The sequence below is a fragment of the Mytilus edulis genome, chromosome 7 (assembly GCF_963676685.1).
Source record: "Mytilus edulis chromosome 7, xbMytEdul2.2, whole genome shotgun sequence".
NCBI classification, from domain to species: domain Eukaryota; kingdom Metazoa; phylum Mollusca; class Bivalvia; order Mytilida; family Mytilidae; genus Mytilus; species Mytilus edulis.
The window spans coordinates 20,980,424-21,001,633 of NC_092350.1; the positions used below are offsets into that span (position 1 = coordinate 20,980,424).

Here is a 21,210-nt window from a genome sequence, read left to right on the forward strand (position 1 = left end):
GCGGGAAAGAACATAAAGTAAAAGAGTCCAAGGAGTTCCGATTTTTGCGGGAAAATGGCGACAATTGGAAATTGGCAAGCTGCTACAGAAAGTATTTGGAAAGCAAGCTCTATAGATTGCATCGATCATTTTAAAAGTTTAAAAGACGAAATTGATAAAATAGCATTTATGCACAAGATGGGTAACATTGGGTAAGATGTCAATTCACCTTTTAGTCCCTAATCATGAGGATAATGTAAAAAAATCAAATTATGTCTGTATGACTGGTTTTAGACCTTCTTCTTCTTCTTTAGGTTTTCAGTAGTCCTTCAATGATCTGAAGATTATTTACTGTTTGCGCGCGCAGCGTGGCCTATATATATATTTACAAAAACAAAAATATATGGAAATAAATTTGAGGTGCGTAATTTAACTTTTTTTTTTTAAAAGGTGATTAAAACTATGTACATAGGCTAATAATGAGTTAGATGAATTTGTGGAGAACAGCTGGTGTGAGCTGTTCTCTAAAAGTGTCGACTGTGGCGACAGCGACTGTTTGCATTGGCAATAAGTTCCACTGAGTTATGGTATATGGAAAAAATGAATATTTATATGTATCTTTTTTGGTTGAAATGTGTCTAAAAGTATAATTATGGTTTTTGCGGGTTCTACTGTCTGATGGTATGAGAATAGCAGATGGTATAGCTACGATTTGATGTATTATTTTGTAGAACATTATTAATCTTGTGCGTGTTCTTCTTTCCTGTAGAGTTGGCCAGTTTAGGGTGTTTATCATATCTGTCGGGCTACTGATGTTATGGTATCTGTTACAGACATATCTGGCAGCTCGCCTTTGGACCATCTCGATTTTGGAGGTTTGTTCAACTGTGTGAGGGTCCCACACTGAACATGAATATTCCAGTTTTGGACGGACTAGTGCCAGATATGCCTGAGTTTTGATGTTCTGACATGATGTTTTTAAGTTTCTTTTTAAGAAGCCCAGAGATTTGTTGCCATTAGCTATGATGTTGTCTGTATGTTTTGACCATTTTAGGTTCGATTGAAGTGTAATGCCCAGATATTTAGCTGAAGATACAAGTTCCAGTTTGTGATCGTGGAGGATATAGTCATGTTTGAATGGGTTTTTCTTCTGTGAGACTGTAAGGACTGTGCATTTGTCTGGATGGAAAGCCATCAACCAGTCTTGCTCCCACCTAGCAGCTGCATCTAAATCTAACTGGAGTGCATCACAGTCACTTTGAGATTTGATGGTTTTGTAGATGATACTGTCGTCGGCAAACAGTCTGAGCTTACTGGATGATAGGTATTCTGGTAGGTCGTTGATATATACCAAGAATAATACTGGGCCCAGGACTGTGCCTTGAGGGACACCTGAGGTGACTGGAGCCAGGTCAGATGACTCTCCATCCAGAACAACTGTTTGTGTTCTGTCATTTAAAAATGCAGCGACCCAGTTGAGTGTTTCTTTTTGAATACCATAATATTTAAGTTTGTATAGAAGTCTTTTATGAGGGACTTTGTCAAATGCTTTGGCAAAGTCCATTATAATTAAGTCTATTTGTGTGTTATTGTTGTTATTTGCTGCAAGCTCTTGTATGAATGAAATGAGTTGAGTTTCACATGATCGTGACTGACGGAAGCCATGCTGGAGGTCATACAGTATATTGTTCTTTTCAAGATGGTTGATGATGTGTTTGGTGATGATATGCTCCATAAGTTTACAGGAAATACATGTTAATGATATTGGGCGGTAATTTTCTGGCTTGTATTTTTCCCCTTTTTAGCTCACCTGGCCTAAAAGGCCATGTGAGCTTTTCTCATCACTTGGCGTCCGTCGTCGTCGACGTCGTCGTCGTCGTCGTCGTCGTCGTCGTCTGTCGTCGTTAACAATTTTTCAAACATCTTCTCCTCTGAAACTACTGAATGGATTTGAATGAAACTTAACAAGATTGTTCCTTAGTATATCCTGCACAAAATGTGCGCTTCGATTTTTGATCCGTCAAAAAACATGGCCGCCGTTACTTAAAATAGAACATAGGGGTCAAATGCAGTTTTTGGCTTATATCTCAAAAACGAAAGCATTTAGAGCAAATCTGACATGGGGTAAAAATGTTCATTAGGTCAAGATCTATCAGCCCTGAAATTTTCAGATGAATCAAACAAACCATTGTTGGGTTGCTGCCACTTAATTGGTAATTTTAAGGAAATTTTGCAGTTTTTGGTCATTATCTTGAATATTATTATAGATAAAGATAAACTGTAAACAGCAAAAAAGATCAGCAAAGTAAGATCTACAAATAAGTTAATATGACCAAAATTGTCAATTGACCCCTTAAGGGGTTATTGTCCTTTAATGACAATTTTTCACAATTTGTTCATCATATTTGCTAACTTTAAAAAATCTTCTCCTCTGAAACTACTGAATGGATTTGGTTAAAACTTAGCATGGTTGTTCCTTAGATTATCCTGCACAAAGTGTGTGCTTTGATTTTTGATCCGTCAAAAAACATGGCCGCCGTTACTTAAAATAGAACATAGGGGTCAAATGCAGTTTTTGGCTTATATCTCAAAAACGAAAGCATTAAGAGCAAATCTGACATGGAGTAAAAATGTTCATTAGGTCAATATCTATCAGCCCTGAAATTTTCAGATGAATCAAACATCCAATTGTTGGGTTGCTGCCACTTAATTGGTAATTTTAAGGAAATTTTGCAGTTTTTGGTCATTATCTTGAATATTATTATAGATAAAGATAAACTGTAAACAGCAAAAAAGATCAGCAAAGTAAGATCTACAAATAAGTCAATTTGACCAAAATTGTCAATTGACCCCTTAAGGGGTTATTGTCCTTTAATGACAATTTTTCACAATTTGTTCATCATATTTGCTAACTTTAAAAAATCTTCTTCTCTGAAACTACTGAATGGATTTGGTTAAAACTTAGCATGGTTGTTCCTTAGATTATCCTGCACAAAGTGTGTGCTTTGATTTTTGATCCGTCAAAAAACATGGCCGCCGTTACTTAAAATAGAACATAGGGGTCAAATGCAGTTTTTGGCTTATATCTCAAAAACGAAAGCATTAAGAGCAAATCTGACATGGAGTAAAAATGTTCATTAGGTCAATATCTATCAGCCCTGAAATTTTCAGATGAATCAAACATCCAATTGTTGGGTTGCTGCCACTTAATTGGTAATTTTAAGGAAATTTTGCAGTTTTTGGTCATTATCTTGAATATTATTATAGATAAAGATAAACTGTAAACAGCAAATATGATCAGCAAAGTAAGATCTACAAATAAGTCATTTGACCAAAATTGTCAATTGACCTCTTTAGGAGTTATTGCCCTTTAAAGACTTTTTTCACAATTTGTTCATCATGTTGACCTTCTTTAAAAAATCTTCTCTTATGAAACTGCTGTATCAATTTCAGCCAAACTTAGGCTAAATGAGTTTCAGAGTTTCAGAGTATCTAGTATAAATTTTATATTTCATTTCCTTGTATGTCAAGAAACATAGCTCCTATGGCTAAAATAGAACATAGGAGAAAATGATTTTTTTTTGCTTTTGAAGAAAATAGGACGATTCAAAGAACATTTAAATAAATTGAAAAGCCAAAATAATCATTGATGAGAGATTAAACCAAAAAAATTCAGGTGAGCGATTCAGGCTCTTGAGAGCCTCTTGTTTAAATGCTGGTGCTACATTGGCGTGTTTCCAGTCTGTTGGTGTTATGCCAGTTTCAAATGATGTTTTGAAGATTAGTGTAAGAATTGGGGCTGTTTGATCTTTAAGTTCTTTTAATATTCTACCACTTATGTTGTCTGGGCCAGTTGCCTTATGAGGGTTTATGTTGTGTAGTAGTTTTTTGACACCGGGTAAAGATATTTCAAGTGGTGTTATCACAGGGTGTGAGCTAGGACCTTTGTCTGGAATGGTGTTATTTGATTCAGTTGTAAACACTGATTGGAATTGTGTGTTGAGGATGTCTGCCTTTTGCTTTGTGTCTGCTATTAACTGTCCTTCTTTTTTCAAGGGAGCTACACCGGTGTTATCTGTGCGCAGTGATTTTATGAAGGAAAACAGTTTTTTAGGTTTTGACTGATTGTTACATGGTTGGTCTGGTTCATTTATTGGTAAATCCAATATCATTTTTTCAATGTAACCCCAATATGCTAACCTTTGTTCTTTTTGTACTTGTTTTTTCAGATGTTTGTACTTGTCTGCATACTTGGTGTTTTGTTTCATTTTATAATATAATTTATTTTTTCTATTTATCATTTTCCTAAGGTTGTTATGAATCCAAGGTAGTCTGTTTTTGTATGTTAGGAACTTGTGTGGGATGTTGTTTTCCACTGATTGTGTAAGATTTGTTTTAAATGTGTTCCACATATCATTTACATTTGTTTTGTCCTGTTGGTTTTGTAGATCATTGTATGTTTTTTCTAGATCTAACTTTATGTTATCCCAGTTAGCTTTATTGTATTTTAGTATTTTTCTGGGTTTTTCTCTCACCCTGCGTAACCAGATGTCAGATTCTACATAGACAATGTCGTGGTCACTAAGGCCTATTGGTGGTAGTGTACTGACTTTGTTAATGTTAGAAGGATTATTGACGAGTACTAAGTCCAGGATTCTTTCTTTACGTGTTGGTATGTGAACTATTTGGTGTAAATTATGATCATAAAGAAGTTCTAAAAGTGAATTATGTTGTTCTTGATCTGGTTTCCCTGATATTACTTCAGGGACAGACCAGTCAATATGGCCTAGGTTGAAATCGCCACCTACTAATATGTTACTGTTTGAAGTATTCGAACGAGGATGAGTTTTTGTCAAGCCAAGTTTCAGTACCAAGGATGATATCTGGTTTTGCAGAGTCTATCAATTGTAGAAGTTCTGGTTTTTTATTTCGGATGGACTGAAAATTAATGTTAAGAACTCTAATAGGTTTTCTGTTTTTATTTGTGGTACGCTGTTTCTTTTTATTTTTACATTGTTTAGGTATTGGTGATGATGTGGCTTTTGGAGCACCTGGGCTCCCTAATACTGAGTTGTCATTCAATGTGTCATATAGATTTGATGTTTCAATAGTCGAGTGGTTAAACAGACTAGTTGAGAACCTTGACCTGATTACCATGGGTCAATGATTTCGAATAAGGACACAGTCTCCTCATTTTGTCATAATGCTGTAATCGACAGGACTTAATATTTTACACTGTCATTGATCCATCTACAGTGGCGGATCCAGAACTTTTCCTAAAGGGGGAAGAGGGGGGGGGGGGGGGGGGAATGGGGCCGCTCCAGTCATGCTTCAATGATTCCCTATATAATCAACCAACTTTTTCCCACAAAAGGGGGGCCCCCCCTGGATCCGCCTATGGATTCTCAGTATCTGATATGTTATTATATAAATAAGGATAGATATAATTTCTCATTCAGTTTATAAACATTTACATGTATTATTAATTTCTCATTCAGTTTATAATCATTTACATGTATTCGCCCTTTTACCCTCTTTATTTCATATCTGTTTTGATGTTTGACACAAAGTGATCTTGAAAGGTTATTATACGCCCATTTATGTATGTATTATGACCGTTGTCCTTCTGTCTGTTCTTCGTCAACATGTCGGACATTGACTCAAAAATGCATTAACCCATTTGCAGTTTTCAGACAATAACTCAATAATGCTTTGAGCAGTTCTTATGAAACTTTAATGAATTGATGTATGCAGTAAACATGGTAAAGTTTCCTTTAGAATTTTATAAATTTTACATTTTACATTTCCAAGTTATGGGGTAAAGTTTATTCATTAAAAAAGGGGGGATTTCCCAGTTTTTAGACAATAACTCAAATATGCTTTGAGCAATTCTTATGAAACTTTGGTGAATTGTTTAAATCTATGGATGTATTAAAGCTCCCTCTGAACAAAATGCTGAATTTTATAAATTTTATTTGTTTATAGTCTGACAACAGATTTACTAAGTATTGCGCAACAGCACAGTGTATTGCAAAACAGCAAGAAATTTTTAATTGATTATAAATTACATTCACATAACCAATTTCAAGTTCTTTGACTTCATTTATTCAGAAACCTATAATAGGTCAAATATTTAATCCAAATTCAGACCTGTATCAAGCTTGAATATTGTGTCCATTTTTGCCCCAACTGTTCAGGGTTGACCCTCTGCAGGCGTATCTAGCTGCGTTCAGCGAAGCAGTTAATTACTTTTAGAATGCTAAATATATTTGTCCTAATAATTACGGCAAATTTTAAATATGACATGATTTTTTTCCTTTTCTTGCAGTCAGGGGTACTACTTGTACAAGTGTATTTTATTTACTTGAAGAAGTAAAAAAAAATATACACATACAAGTAAATTTGTAGGCTACTTATACAAGTGAATTTTATTTACTTGTATAGTTAAAAAAAAATGGCTTATAGTTATCTCCCTTAGGCATTCAGAATTTTTTACTTGTATAGGTAAAAAAATCATCCTTTCTTCTTTTCTTGAATTCTTAAGATTTCTTTACTCTAATAGAATTTTAAATTGTGTACCCTTTACAGATGTCTTTACTAATCATTTAAGTGTAATTTCATGGACAATGAAAATCCCATTTGTCTGTTATCTCCATACCACTGCTCATTTACAAGCCCCAAAGGAGCAATTTTTGACTGCCTTGCGCAAATATACAAGATCTTTGCTCAATCAGTTTCTTTGATGAATTAATGAGATGAAACATTGAACTTTAATGAAAAAATTTGAGCAAACCTGGGAAAAATCATTAAAGTCATGATTTTACATCTCAAAACTTGAGGATTTTTGTGGGATTGTAAGAAAAATTTACTTATACAAGTAAATTTTTTAGAAAATTAAGGGGAGATTATTCAAACATTATTTATTTACTTATATGTGTATATTTTTTTTTACTTCTTCAAGTAAATAAAATACACTTGTACAAGTAGTACCCCTGACTGTCTTGTATGAATTGTTATACCAGTAAAATATAAAGGAATAAAAGTAGACATGGGGCTGAGAATGATTCATTTATAATGAACATGAATCATACTGTAGTTTTATTTATTTTCTTGTGTATCAATATTCTAGATTGAGGAAAGCTTGCATTATGGTTGATATTTGATTTGTAGTTTTGCCAATCTCTGCCTATAACTTGTATAAAGTCGATAGAAAAAGTGTAAATCTTTGAACATTTGAATTATTGGTTAATTTATACCCACAAAAGCCACGTAAATTGGTATCCAACAAATAATAAACTGAATCCACAGTACATCATCCATGGGTGCCTGTTGGGGAAAGCTTTTTCATACTCCTTACACAAAACCTTATTGCTATTTTAATTTATTCCAATCCTGATAAGTTGGCTTAAGTTCTGAAATAACAATTTTTCTACCACATACTTGAAACTATGTGGGCCCTGTTTAAACCAGGGCTTTCAAAATGGTCTTATATTCTGGTCATTTGTATAATGTCCGGTAAAAGTCCGGCTGGAAACAGTCATCTTCTTTTTAGTTTTCAAGGCTTTTTCGGTCATCTTAACATAATTCACCATCTTTTTGACCCAACCTTTTGCCTTTAACATCCACACATATCCGGTCATAAAAGTGACATGATGATTAATTACTATCAAAACAATTTTCTTTAGTACTTTCTAATTTTAATCAAGGCTAATTAGTTGTTGGACAGCTGAAATCTACATTTGTACCTGTTCAGGTGACAGGTAAACTATTTTCAGTACCGAACATAATTTAATTTTAACATATAAATTGATCAGTCTATTCACAATTATTTTCTTACATTTCAACGGTTTGTATTTAATTGATTTAGTCCAAAAGATTAAAATTATAAGAAATTAGTTTATCAACATGATTTGATGCAAAATTTAAAAAGGTTTTACAGCAGATTCCATCGAGTATGAAGCTAAATGTAGATTCTTTGGTTAGCTTCCTTGCTAGCTCAACCATGAAATTATTATTATGTAAGGTACACAAGCCTTTGGTTGGAGTCAATAGTTAAACAGAGAACCAATCAGAACTATTAACAGAAAATAAACATTGTAAAACTTGTTTTACAAGTCAGTTTAAAAATAAGTTTTCAATCTAAATTTAAAATGTATTGATAAGTATAAGCTAATTCACAAGCATGTTGTAGGTGTGTTTGATTTGCCAATTTTATTTCAATCAATTACTCAGTTCATTTATAAATCCAGTTATGTGTATGTATAAGGTTAATGACGCCTCCTGTAGCCTTTGAATTATGAATGTTTCAAACTGCAATAAAATAAGTCATATAAAAACAGCAAAGATAATGAATAATAGAGATGGGCCATTTTGTACATTTACAATGAGGAAACTTCGATCAAGCATTATTATTTGTAGTTTTATTGCATTTAAAAGTTAAACGGGATTTTGTGGCAAATGAACCAAGATTTTAAAATTTTAAGCATAGATTACTCACTTGATTTTCAATGATCACTGGGGTAAAGCTGATGACCGTAACTGCATTCACGGTCATCCCAAGATGTCGGATGAAAAATTAGGTCAGTTTCTGTATTGTCTATTAAAGTGTTTCTATATCATTTTCTTTACAAATCATACATTGAAACGATGTAAATTTATAAAAGAATCACTCGAAAATCACTAATTACTTCCGAGAAATGTGCATGAAACGGGAAATTCGATTTGAAAAAATCGTTAAGATGACCGTAAATCATAATCAAAATATTTTCAAGATGACCGTAACATAAAACAAGGATGACCGTGATTGGTAAAAAGATGACCGTAACTTGTAAAGGATGACCGTAATTTGTAAAGACTGACTGTAATTTATATAGGACGACCGTAACTTTTATAGGATGACCATCAATTCTAAGAAATATCCGTATTGTATTCAAAGCTTTTTTGTTGAGTTTGTCGATCTCAATAGGGGCTCGGTTAGCGGATATAAATATGTTTCATAAATTTCTTTTTTTAAACTATAATATAATTGGCCATATTTAGGATTTATAACAATGATAGTAAATTGCATATTTCTCGTAAACAATGAAATATTTATTGATATCGACGTTAAAATTTTAACACAAATTACAGCGATACGACGAAAATTTGAAGAAACATGAATGTGTCCCTAGTACACGGATGCCTCATCTACACTATCATTTTCTACGTTTATTGGACTATGAAAATGGGATAAAACTGTAATTTGGCATTAGAATTAAAAAGATCATTCCATAGGGAAAATGTGTACTAAGTTTCAATTTTATTTAACTTGAAGCTGGACAAACGGACAAACAAACAGACGAACGGACGAATGTACGCACAGACCAGAAAAACATAATGCCAATAAATGGATCATTAAATACATTAATAATACATACGAATATTTGGTAATCGAGCCCATGTGTATGGGTCCAGAGGAAGCAGATTAAAATCTTAATTTGTCTTGATATATGCAGGCGGAAACACTTTTGAAATAGAACAAAAGAATCGAAGCTCTGTGTTTATCGAGAAAGCGATAAAAGTTAACTGTAATGTTTGATATAGCAACAAAATTTTAAAAAGTTAATAGAAACAAATAAAACGACAATTTTCTTATTTTAAAAACACCATTTGCATAAGTTTTCAATGTATCTATGTTTTTACATAGTAATGCAAAACAATAAGATATCAAGTCGACGACATGGTTCTTATCGGGGCCTTTTATAGCTGACTATGCGGTATGGGCTTTGCTCATTGTTGAAGGCCTTACGGTTACCTATAGTTGTTAATGTTTGTGTCATTTTGGTCTTTTCTGGATAGCTGTCTCATTGGCAATAATACCACATCTTCTTTTTTATATATAGTATCTATAAGTTGGATGTAGAAAATGCATAACCTCCGATTTTTTTTTATCACGGACGGAGAACATATCAATCTTTTAGTTCAGAAATTTTCGTGTCTGCCCTTCCATTATGTGAATCAAGAAAAAATTCCCCAAAACAGGTAACGATTGTATCGAAAAGAGAAAAATCGAGTGCACCTTTTTATGTTAGGGCATGTTTGGGGTGTATATTTTGTCTTTAAAACGTACAAAGCAAGAGTATTTTATATAGCATCTCGCTTCAGATTCTATCATTATTATATATCAAAGCTACAGGTTGACTTTATAACGTAAAAAAATGACAGTACGAAAAGATGAGATATATGGGTCAATTGTAATACCTATCTAATGAATCACAAAAACCGAGTAGGTGTGTTCGAATAGCTATTTTTTCTAAAAGTACTTGACGACAGTCTTTAAATTTGTATGATGAAAATGTGTGTGTGATAACTAGGGTTTATAATCTTCAACCACTGAAAATGTTTAGTCTGCCCTTCCACGAAATATTTAATTAGAATTTTTTTAAATGCTTAAGAATTTTCAAAAATTCCATCTGACATCCAAACAGACAATATTTTTAAGTTGAATCAATGCAGACAAGATCATTAACTAATGCTTATTAGCTAGTAGATACATTTGTCTTTTAAAATATAACTGACATATAACGATCGATCGTAATGGTGCTATGTGGATAAATTTATCAGTTTTCAAGAGCAAAATTGGCAGAGCGTCATCCCTACAATGGCTTCCATTTCTACGATTGTGAGCATGAACTGGCGTAATGGGGAGATAATTTTGAAGAAGTAGAATCCTGACTGTATGAATAACATTTCTGTATATATACAAATTGACAACGTTCCGCCTTGTGATACGCTTTTCGTACAATACTATTTTAAGGATCTACTTTGCTGGAGCTCACATTCACTAGTTTATTCGAATGATATTTTCAAAATATTTCTGTTATTTTATTTGTACGACAAAATGAAAGACGATATAATATCAATGGGTGTACATGCAATTTTTTGGCATTTTTAAAAATGTGTATATATTATATGTCATTAAAAGGAATCCCAGAAACAAAAAAAAATCTTTTGTCGAGCAGTTGAAGGCTGTGCACCGCATTTTTTTCATTATGCTTGTAAGGTGTTATTTTATCGCGCTTTTGTAGCATGTTTTCCCTTCCTGTTCATTTGCATGTCTTTTAGCAAATTCATTTTAAAAATTGAACCCTCTACTGTAAAAAAGATACATATGGTAATCTTTGCATTTGAAGCACGTCTTATTTTCTTCTACCTATAGGATAAAACTTCCATATTAATATGTGTATACCAACACGATTAATCATTTGATACAAAAAGATAGTTATATAAATACGGATATTTCTTAGAATTGAGGGTCATCCTTTAAAAGTTACGGTCATCATTGACAAATTACGGTCATCTTAAAAGCAGTTACGGTCAGCCTTGTTATGAATCGCTGATTCTGTTACGGTCATCTCGATTGTGATTTACGGTCATCTTGGCGATTTTTTCAAATCGAATTTCCCGTTTCATGCACATTTCTCAGAAGTAATTGGTGATTTCCGAGTGATTCTTTTATAAATTTACATCGTTTCAATGTATGATTTCTAAAGAAAATGATATAAAAACACTTTAACAGACAATACAGAAACTGACCTAATTTTTCATCCGACATCTTGGGATGACCGTGAATGCAGTTACGGTCATCAGCTTTACCCCAGTGAATGATGTGCTAGCGTTTATTGTTTACAAAAAGTCCTAGACAACTGTTAAATTAAATGTAAATTAAAAAATTTCGTCCGAAGTCACGAAATTCGAGCGCACCCTAGAAGGTGTACTTGAATTGGTCCATTATATATTTGTTTAAACCAATATCTAAATTTATAAACTTGTTTTGATGAAATCATTGCTAGCACTGCTTGCAAAAAAGCCTCCATACATTATATATCAAATTCTAAATTGCCAACTATGAAAGTGCATGGGGAAATGCTGTGGATTTTCTATAAAATTTCCATTTGTTTAACATTGAATCAACACAAGGGTACATCATGATCCTTGAACAAAACATAAACCGTAACTCCGCATCTAATTTATTGTAATACATAGAATTTTTTAATTCAATCAAAAACTATAAGAAATGAAATTTAATTTGCAAAGTTGTTTAGGGAAACCTGTTTGTATGAAACATACATATTATAAACAGGCCATTGATATGAGTGTTTTCATTGGATGATGAATTGGTGCTATGCTCCTCCCAATTTTGAGGTAATAATCATTTCATGGTTGAGCTAACAAGGAAGCTAACCAAAGAATCTACCTGTAGCTTCATACTTGTTGGAATCTGCTGTAAATGAAAAATTGTCAGAACTACATTGTATACACTAGAACACGTGTGCGCATGTGCACAGGTGGGAAATTTAATTATGCATCCTACATTTCTTCAAAAATGCTAAAATTATCATTGATAACTGTATCTAACTATCATTTCAAATATTTTGTTGAAGAAATAATGTAGAAAGAGCTTCTGCACTCAGTTGTGCTTTGTAAACATACACGGATTTTACGTATCGGTTTATGGTCCATGTTTTAACATTGTCCAAGTCTGACACAATCCGGTTTTAGAAAAATGTGATATTAAAAACGAAAGTAAAGTTTTTGACATGGTCATTTTGCACAAATAAAAAGTCTAAGGCAGATATGAGCATGGGGATGTGCACACTTTGAATGATGCACTGCCAATTTAAAAGTTTACATCCGGACATCAAATTCATATCAAAGTTAAGTTTAAAATCTTTTTTTTAGCTCACCTGGCCTAAAAGGCCATGTGAGCTTTTCTCATCACTTGGCGTCCGTCGTCGTCGTCGTCGTCTGTCGTCGTTAACAATTTTTCAAACATCTTCTCCTCTGAAACTACTGAATGGATTTAAATGAAACTTAACATGATTGTTCCTTTGTATATCCTGCACAAAACGTGCGCTTCGATTTTTGATCCGTCAAAAAACATGGCCACCGTTACTTAAAATAGAACATAGGGGTCAAATGCAGTTTTTGGCTTATATCTCAAAAACGAAAGCATTTAGAGCAAATCTGACATGGGGGTAAAAATGTTCATTAGGTCAAGATCTATCAGCCCTGAAATTTTCAGATGAATCAAACAAACCATTGTTGGGTTGCTGCCACTTAATTGGTAATTTTAAGGAAATTTTGCAGTTTTTGGTCATTATCTTGAATATTATTATAGATAAAGATAAACTGTAAACAGCAAAAAAGATCAGCAAAGTAAGATCTACAAATAAGTTTATATGACCAAAATTGTCAATTGACCCCTTAAGGGGTTATTGTCCTTTAATGACAATTTTTCACAATTTGTTCATCATATTTGCTAACTTTAAAAAATCTTCTCCTCTGAAACTACTGAATGGATTTGGTTAAAACTTAGCGTGGTTGTTCCTTAGATTATCCTGCACAAAGTGTGTGCTTTGATTTTTGATCCGTCAAAAAACATGGCCGCCGTTACTTAAAATAGAACATAGGGGTCAAATGCAGTTTTTGGCTTATATCTCAAAAACGAAAGCATTAAGAGCAAATCTGACATGGAGTAAAAATGTTCATTAGGTCAATATCTATCAGCCCTGAAATTTTCAGATGAATCAAACATCCAATTGTTGGGTTGCTGCCACTTAATTGGTAATTTTAAGGAAATTTTGCAGTTTTTGGTCATTATCTTGAATATTATTATAGATAAAGATAAACTGTAAACAGCAAAAAAGATCAGCAAAGTAAGATCTACAAATAAGTTAATATGACCAAAATTGTCAATTGACCCCTTAAGGGGTTATTGTCCTTTAATGACAATTTTTCACAATTTGTTCATCATATTTGCTAACTTTAAAAAATCTTCTCCTCTGAAACTACTGAATGGATTTGGTTAAAACTTAGCATGGTTGTTCCTTAGATTATCCTGCACAAAGTGTGTGCTTTGATTTTTGATCTGTCAAAAAACATGGCCGCCGTTACTTAAAATAGAACATAGGGGTCAAATGCAGTTTTTGGCTTATATCTCAAAAACGAAAGCATTAAGAGCAAATCTGACATGGAGTAAAAATGTTCATTAGGTCAATATCTATCAGCCCTGAAATTTTCAGATGAATCAAACATCCAATTGTTGGGTTGCTGCCACTTAATTGGTAATTTTAAGGAAATTTTGCAGTTTTTGGTCATTATCTTGAATATTATTATAGATAAAGATAAACTGTAAACAGCAAAAAAGATCAGCAAAGTAAGATCTACAAATAAGTTTATATGACCAAAATTGTCAATTGACCCCTTAAGGGGTTATTGTCCTTTAATGACAATTTTTCACAATTTGTTCATCATATTTGCTAACTTTAAAAAATCTTCTCCTCTGAAACTACTGAATGGATTTGGTTAAAACTTAGCATGGTTGTTCCTTAGATTATCCTGCACAAAGTGTGTGCTTTGATTTTTGATCCGTCAAAAAACATGGCCGCCGTTACTTAAAATAGAACATAGGGGTCAAATGCAGTTTTTGGCTTATATCTCAAAAACGAAAGCATTAAGAGCAAATCTGACATGGAGTAAAAATGTTCATTAGGTCAATATCTATCAGCCCTGAAATTTTCAGATGAATCAAACATCCAATTGTTGGGTTGCTGCCACTTAATTGGTAATTTTAAGGAAATTTTGCAGTTTTTGGTCATTATCTTGAATATTATTATAGATAAAGATAAACTGTAAACAGCAAAAAAGATCAGCAAAGTAAGATCTACAAATAAGTTAACATGACCAAAATTGTCAATTGACCTCTTTAGGAGTTATTGCCCTTTAAAGACTTTTTTCACAATTTGTTCATCATGTTGACTTACTTTAAAAAATCTTCTCTTATGAAACTGCTGTATCAATTTCAGCCAAACTTAGGCTAAATGAGTTTCAGAGTTTCAGAGTATCTAGTATAAATTTTATATTTCATTTCCTTGTATGTCAAGAAACATAGCTCCTATGGCTAAAATAGAACATAGGAGAAAATGATTTTTTTTTGCTTTTGAAGAAAATAGGACGATTCAAAGAACATTTAAATAAATTGAAAAGCCAAAATAATCATTGATGAGAGATTAAACCAAAAAAATTCAGGTGAGCGATTCAGGCTCTTGAGAGCCTCTTGTTTTAATCTAATGTCAATCATTGGAATGGCCATCTGATTACCATAATTGCCTTTTGTGACTAAGTCTTAAGGGATTAAAATCGGGATCAGATATGAAATGTCCGGCTGGGTCAAATATTTTTTGGAAGCTGTAAAGACGTAGGATAATCGGATTGTCAGTTGGCCAACACTCATAGAAACACAAGTAAAAAATAATATTTTACTAAAACAAAAATAAACAAAATCAAACAAAACTAAACATAATTATAACATTCAAATGAATACAAATAAACAAAGTAAACAACTGAAATGTTAGTAAGTATAAATTGAAACTAATCAGAAAAATGTCTCATCACATCTGCTATCATTCACTCTGTTTGCGGTCAAGATCTAGGACGTCGCTTGGAACGAACATCAAATACTTTCAGATTGAATTATTCTAAACTTTTACTTTATTAAACTTTTCACTATTTCATATTGACTTGTGTACACTTGTAACATCAATAAGATGTATGGCTCACTATATATTCACTTATAAAATACATTTCACTAATTGCATAGCTTCTATATTGATATGCCACTTCCGTTAAATGAAACACGGACTTCCGGTAAACTAACACCAACTTCCGGTGAATATACCACAGCTTCTATAAACGTAAATACGTAATTTCTGCCACATAACATATATATATTGGCCGTTGTATGATACGTTAAACTAAACCTCACAACTGGTATTTGGGAAGCTCTGTGTCAATAAATAGGACGTACGTTGTCTGACCATTTAAATGCTGCCGCTCCAAAAGTGAGCATTAAAACTGCATGGACCAACCCCTGAGCAAATTCATTATATTGTCCTGTGAATCTCCATGTCCTGAATTGACAATTTTGAGGTATCACCAAATATAAGTGAACTGCAGCAGACAGAACGTCTGTTCACATCAAAATCTAGGTGTGCTCTGCCTAACCACTTTACCTGTATGAAAAACCATGTGCTACTTGTCACATGATTTTTACCTGGCGCGTAAATCAATGAGTGGGGTGCCAATCAGGGTGAAATTTATACATACCTTTATAAACCATGAAAATAAGATAGTGAGCTGCCTTTCATGAATTACAATTTATGAACAATAAGCAAATAATTTATAAAAGATAAAAATCACATAATGAAGTTCGTCACATACGTCCCTCTTCAAAAGACTAAACTATGATTTAGTCCAGCCAACACCAACGAACTTCAAAACGAAAATAATCTGAAATTAATACCTCAATATATACATAGATACTAAATATACACATCATATGCTAATAACTGCTCAGGGGTCAATCTTCGTCACACCTAGAAAGTGCATCTGCTGCTATATTCTGCTTTCCTGGAATATGTGTAATCGTGTACCTAAACTCCTGTAAAAATAAACTCCAGCGAAGTAAACGCTGGTTGCTGGTTTTCATTCTATAAAGCCACTGCAAAGGTGCACGGTCACTGAAAATAGTAAATTCACTACCTTCTAAATATACCCTCAATGTTTTTACCGCCCATACACATGATACAATAGCATAACATTCCTTTTCGATGACTGCATAGTTACATTCTGCACCACTCAGCTTCTTACTGATAAAAATAACTGGATGTCTGCCATCTTCAAATCCCTGCTCCAAAACAGCACTGAGACCAAACTGTGAAGCATCTGTCTGTAAAATAAATAATAAAATAAATATAATGATAATCCACGCAAAATTGAATACTGGAACCTTCTTCTTTACTAGAACCACTGGTGCTGCGTAAGTACTGGTTGAAGGTTCAATAATACCAGGCTTTAACATCTCAACTTCTACCTTGACTTGGTTTCTAACTGCATACGGCAAAGGGTGTGGTTCCTTGAAAACTGGTTCATCTGTCTTGTGAAATGGTTCGTCCATAGGAGGTATACTGACAAGTGGAGCTTTAGAAATTCTACTCTTCTGAACCCCTCTTAGACACTCTGGACATGATCTACAATACTGAGCAATATCAACAAATATTCTAGGCCAATAGAAATGCTGCATAATCCTATACCTGGTCTTAGTAATACCCAAATGACCTGCTAAAGAAATATCATGACCTAAGGTCTAAACTGTGTTCCGAAACTTCTGAGGGACAACAATTTGACTAATTGTTTCCCTTGACTGTGTCCTAAATATCCTGTAAAGTATATCAGATCTTATTGTAAAATAAGACTGTTCATCCGAGTCATCTGTAATATAAGATCTAATAGTATCTAAAGTATGATCAGACTTCTGCGCATCAATCAGCTCCTGTCTAGTACAAATCTGAAAATTAGAGTCAGAATTAGTAATTTGAAAAGGCTCTGTTAAAGGTAAATCATCACTATACTTCTCTGTGTTCTTCTCAATTCTTATCTCCTCATCCGACTGTTTAATCTTCTGTGATCTAGTCTGCACTGCTTGACATGGCTCTGAAGATGGATCTAAAACTGGATCTAAAACTGAAAAATCTACAGAATCATCACTAACTACAACAGTGTCCTTAACACTAGTAGGTATATAAGTGTTAACATAGTTCCCTATGATGAGCTCTGCGAAAGGAGTATCCAAAACTAGAGCTAAAACAGTACCTGAAACAAAAGGAGTGTTAATATCAATCCAAACTTCCTTGCATACACGTGTCGAGCCATCTGCAAGACAAATATCTCTACTCTTACCTGTAAACTTATCGGAGTCAACAAATTTTTGGTTTACAAAAACAGTTGAACATCCTGTGTCCCTTAACACTGAAACTGGTTTACTGTTTACCTTACCTTCAACTATATCTAATCCTGGTACTTTGTTTGTCTTCACCTCGTCACATGACACCCCTGGTAACCGAATTGTCATGCCACCTGCGTATTCGTCAACTGTACTACATGGTTCTGTTTGTCCTGGCTTAACAAAACATAATCCTATTTTACCTTGTTGTCTATTCCTTAAAATACAATCTGAAGCAATATGTCCTTTGCGGTTACACACAAAGCATGTTCTGGTTTCAGGTTTATACTGACCTTGATTGTTCCCATTCGATTTACTCTGTTTCTTCTGATAATCACTGCTAGACTGTGCTTTATCATTACCCTTACCTACATCTTTGTGTGCTGTTTGATAAGCTTAGGCTAGTTCTACTAAAGACCTAAGATCCGGTGGTGTATGCTCCTGAATCCACAACCTTAAATCCTTATCACTACTTACTGTCAACTGATCCCTGACCATCAAATCATAGAGCTTATCAAAACTACCATCAATGTCTTCTCTGGCACACCAGTGCCTTAAAAAACCCTCTATCCGTACAGAAAATTCCTTGAAAGACTCCCCAGCAAACTGAGCCGAATTCCTGAACTTAGCCCGATATGCCTCAGAAGTTAACTCATACCGAACCAAAATAGCTGTCTTAATCTTGTCGTATAACCTACTATCCTCATCACTCAACCTGGAATATGCCTCAAGAGCTTTACCACAAAGAAGGGGAATAAGTCGTAGTGGCCATTCACTCTTTTGAATTTTATGAAGTGTAACAAGTTTTTCAAAAGCTTTCAAAAATACATCTGGATCTTGACCTTCAGAAAATTTAGGTAACTTAGTCTTAATAGACTCAGACGTTTTAAAACTACTTTTACCTCCTGTTGCCAACTCTTTCTCTCTCAACTCCAGCTCTCTCAGTCTATAACTATTGTCCATCTCTGCTTTTCTCATATCTCGTTCAGCTGCTCTCTCATCTCTTTCTGCAGCTTGCATCTCTCTATACAAATTTAAACAAGTAGATGCCGTTTCACCTTTATCAATCAAGTCTGCCATCCACTGTGGCAACTTTTCTGACGTCATGTTGTACACAATCTAATCTGATAATGATACAAAAAAAATATACAAATATTTCAGAGTAAGGTTACCAGGAATAAAGTCTCAAAAATAAATCAACAGTGTCTGGTTATACCTTCATAACAAATGAACTCTATTAATGTTGGACCTGTGACAATCCCACCGCTGCCACCATTGTAAAGACGTAGGATAATCGGATTGTCAGTTGGCCAACACTCATAGAAACACAAGTAAAAAATAATATTTTACTAAAACAAAAATAAACAAAATCAAACAAAACTAAACATAATTATAACATTCAAATGAATACAAATAAACAAAGTAAACAACTGAAATGTTAGTAAGTATAAATTGAAACTAATCAGAAAAATGTCTCATCACATCTGCTATCATTCACTCTGTTTGCGGTCAAGATCTAGGACGTCGCTTGGAACGAACATCAAATACTTTCAGATTGAATTATTCTAAACTTTTACTTTATTAAACTTTTCACTATTTAATATTGACTTGTGTACACTTGTAACATCAATAAGATGTATGGCTCACTATATATTCACTTATAAAATACATTTCACTAATTGCATAGCTTCTATATTGATATGCCACTTCCGTTAAATGAAACACGGACTTCCGGTAAACTAACACCAACTTCCGGTGAATATACCACAGCTTCTATAAACGTAAATACGTAATTTCTGCCACATAACATATATATATTGGCCGTTGTATGATACGTTAAACTAAACCTCACAACTGGTATTTGGGAAGCTCTGTGTCAATAAATAGGACGTACGTTGTCTGACCATTTAAATGCTGCCGCTCCAAAAGTGAGCATTAAAACTGCATGGACCAACCCCTGAGCAAATTCATTATATTGTCCTGTGAATCTCCATGTCCTGAATTGACAATTTTGAGGTATCACCAAATATAAGTGAACTGCAGCAGACAGAACGTCTGTTCACATCAAAATCTAGGTGTGCTCTGCCTAACCACTTTACCTGTATGAAAAACCATGTGCTACTTGTCACATGATTTTTACCTGGCGCGTAAATCAATGAGTGGGGTGCCAATCAGGGTGAAATTTATACATACCTTTATAAACCATGAAAATAAGATAGTGAGCTGCCTTTCATGAATTACAATTTATGAACAATAAGCAAATAATTTATAAAAGATAAAAATCACATAATGAAGTTCGTCACAGAAGCCCTGGTTTAAACTAATGTATTCTGCTCAAAATGTCCAAAGATGTATGTTTAAACCATTGTAAACACTTCAAACAAAGGATTTTATGATTTTAATTAGCATTTCAAGAAAGTGAATCATGATCTTACAAAGTATTCCACTCTAGTGCTGATATAGCAGCCCCTTTGCACTTACTAAAGAAGATCCAAACTGACAGCAGGGACAACCTTGACTCATAGACAATTCAGAACCTGCTCAGTGATAAAAGCATTAATCAACTTCACAAACTGCTTCCAATACAGCCAGAGCCAAGTGTAGGAAAGGCAGACAAGTTAACTTGCACTTGTCATAGTTGGTTTATGGAATAATTGTGGGTAGTACATTATTTTAGTTTCTTGTGTATAATTCGGAGTTTAATATGACGTCCATTATCACTGTACTATTATGCATATTTTAGGGGCCAGCTGAAGGACACCTACGGGTGCGGGAATTCTCGCTACATTGAAGACCCATTGGTTGCCTTCGGCTGTTGTTTGCTCTATGGTCGGGTGGTTGTCGCTTTGACATATTCACCATTTCCTTTCTCAATTTTATGTCTAGGATATATGCACAAAAAAAAACTTTGACCTTATTTTCATGGCCTCTGCTTTTAGTCTTGAATTATTTTGAAACATTTACATATAGTTAAATTATATCTCAAAGAGTGTCAGATCATATAGTTGCAATGATCAATAAAGCCAGCACTACATGAATTGAATTCAGCATACTATTATTTGTTCAGGTTAACTTACAGCCTGAAGGCTAAACAGAAAGAATAAACATTTAAGAAGGTTATTCAGGATAAGTAAGGAAATAAATTCAAATGGATGAAAGTTAATCACAGTACCACTATAGATTAGGTAAGAAAAAAATGATACCTGTATGTACATATGTACTGTAAATTCAGAAAATATTGGGTGCATTTATTATTGAGATTTTGTCATTTTAGACTAAAATGCGATTTTGATTTCTGCGGTATTGAGAAAAATCCTGTTAAAAAATTTCAAAATGTGAGTTTAAATTATCGCGATTATAACCCTGACTCACTTTTTGCATTACATGTAATAAAAACAATAATTTATGAA

At 33.7% G+C, this 21,210-nt stretch overlaps 3 protein-coding genes across 3 annotated transcripts in view; 1 reads left to right on the forward strand and 2 right to left on the reverse strand.

Moving 5' to 3' along the window:
* The first annotated feature begins 25 nt into the window (after nucleotides 1–25).
* Nucleotides 26–21,210, forward strand: part of LOC139481010 (SET and MYND domain-containing protein 4-like) — a 45,137-nt gene continuing 23,952 nt past the window's right edge. The window contains exon 1 of the mRNA XM_071264030.1: nucleotides 26–191. Coding sequence (XP_071120131.1) covers nucleotides 55–191 — 137 coding nt within the window. The 5' untranslated portion in view covers nucleotides 26–54. The remainder of the gene's footprint in view (nucleotides 192–21,210) is intronic.
* LOC139481008 (uncharacterized) lies at nucleotides 15,265–18,178 on the reverse strand. The gene has a single exon (XM_071264027.1). It carries the CDS (start codon nucleotides 17,927–17,929, stop codon nucleotides 17,165–17,167), a length of 765 nt encoding a protein of 254 aa, XP_071120128.1. The 5' UTR covers nucleotides 17,930–18,178; the 3' UTR covers nucleotides 15,265–17,164.
* LOC139481009 (uncharacterized) lies at nucleotides 18,178–20,094 on the reverse strand. The gene has a single exon (XM_071264029.1). The coding sequence runs from the start codon at nucleotides 18,905–18,907 to the stop codon at nucleotides 18,197–18,199; it is 711 nt and encodes a 236-aa protein (XP_071120130.1). The 5' UTR covers nucleotides 18,908–20,094; the 3' UTR covers nucleotides 18,178–18,196.

Coding starts and splice junctions, on each gene's coding strand:
- LOC139481008 (XM_071264027.1), bottom strand. CDS start 17,929: ATGACAATTCGGTTACCAGGGGTGTCATGTGACGAGGTGAAGACAAAC.
- LOC139481009 (XM_071264029.1), bottom strand. CDS start 18,907: ATGACGTCAGAAAAGTTGCCACAGTGGATGGCAGACTTGATTGATAAA.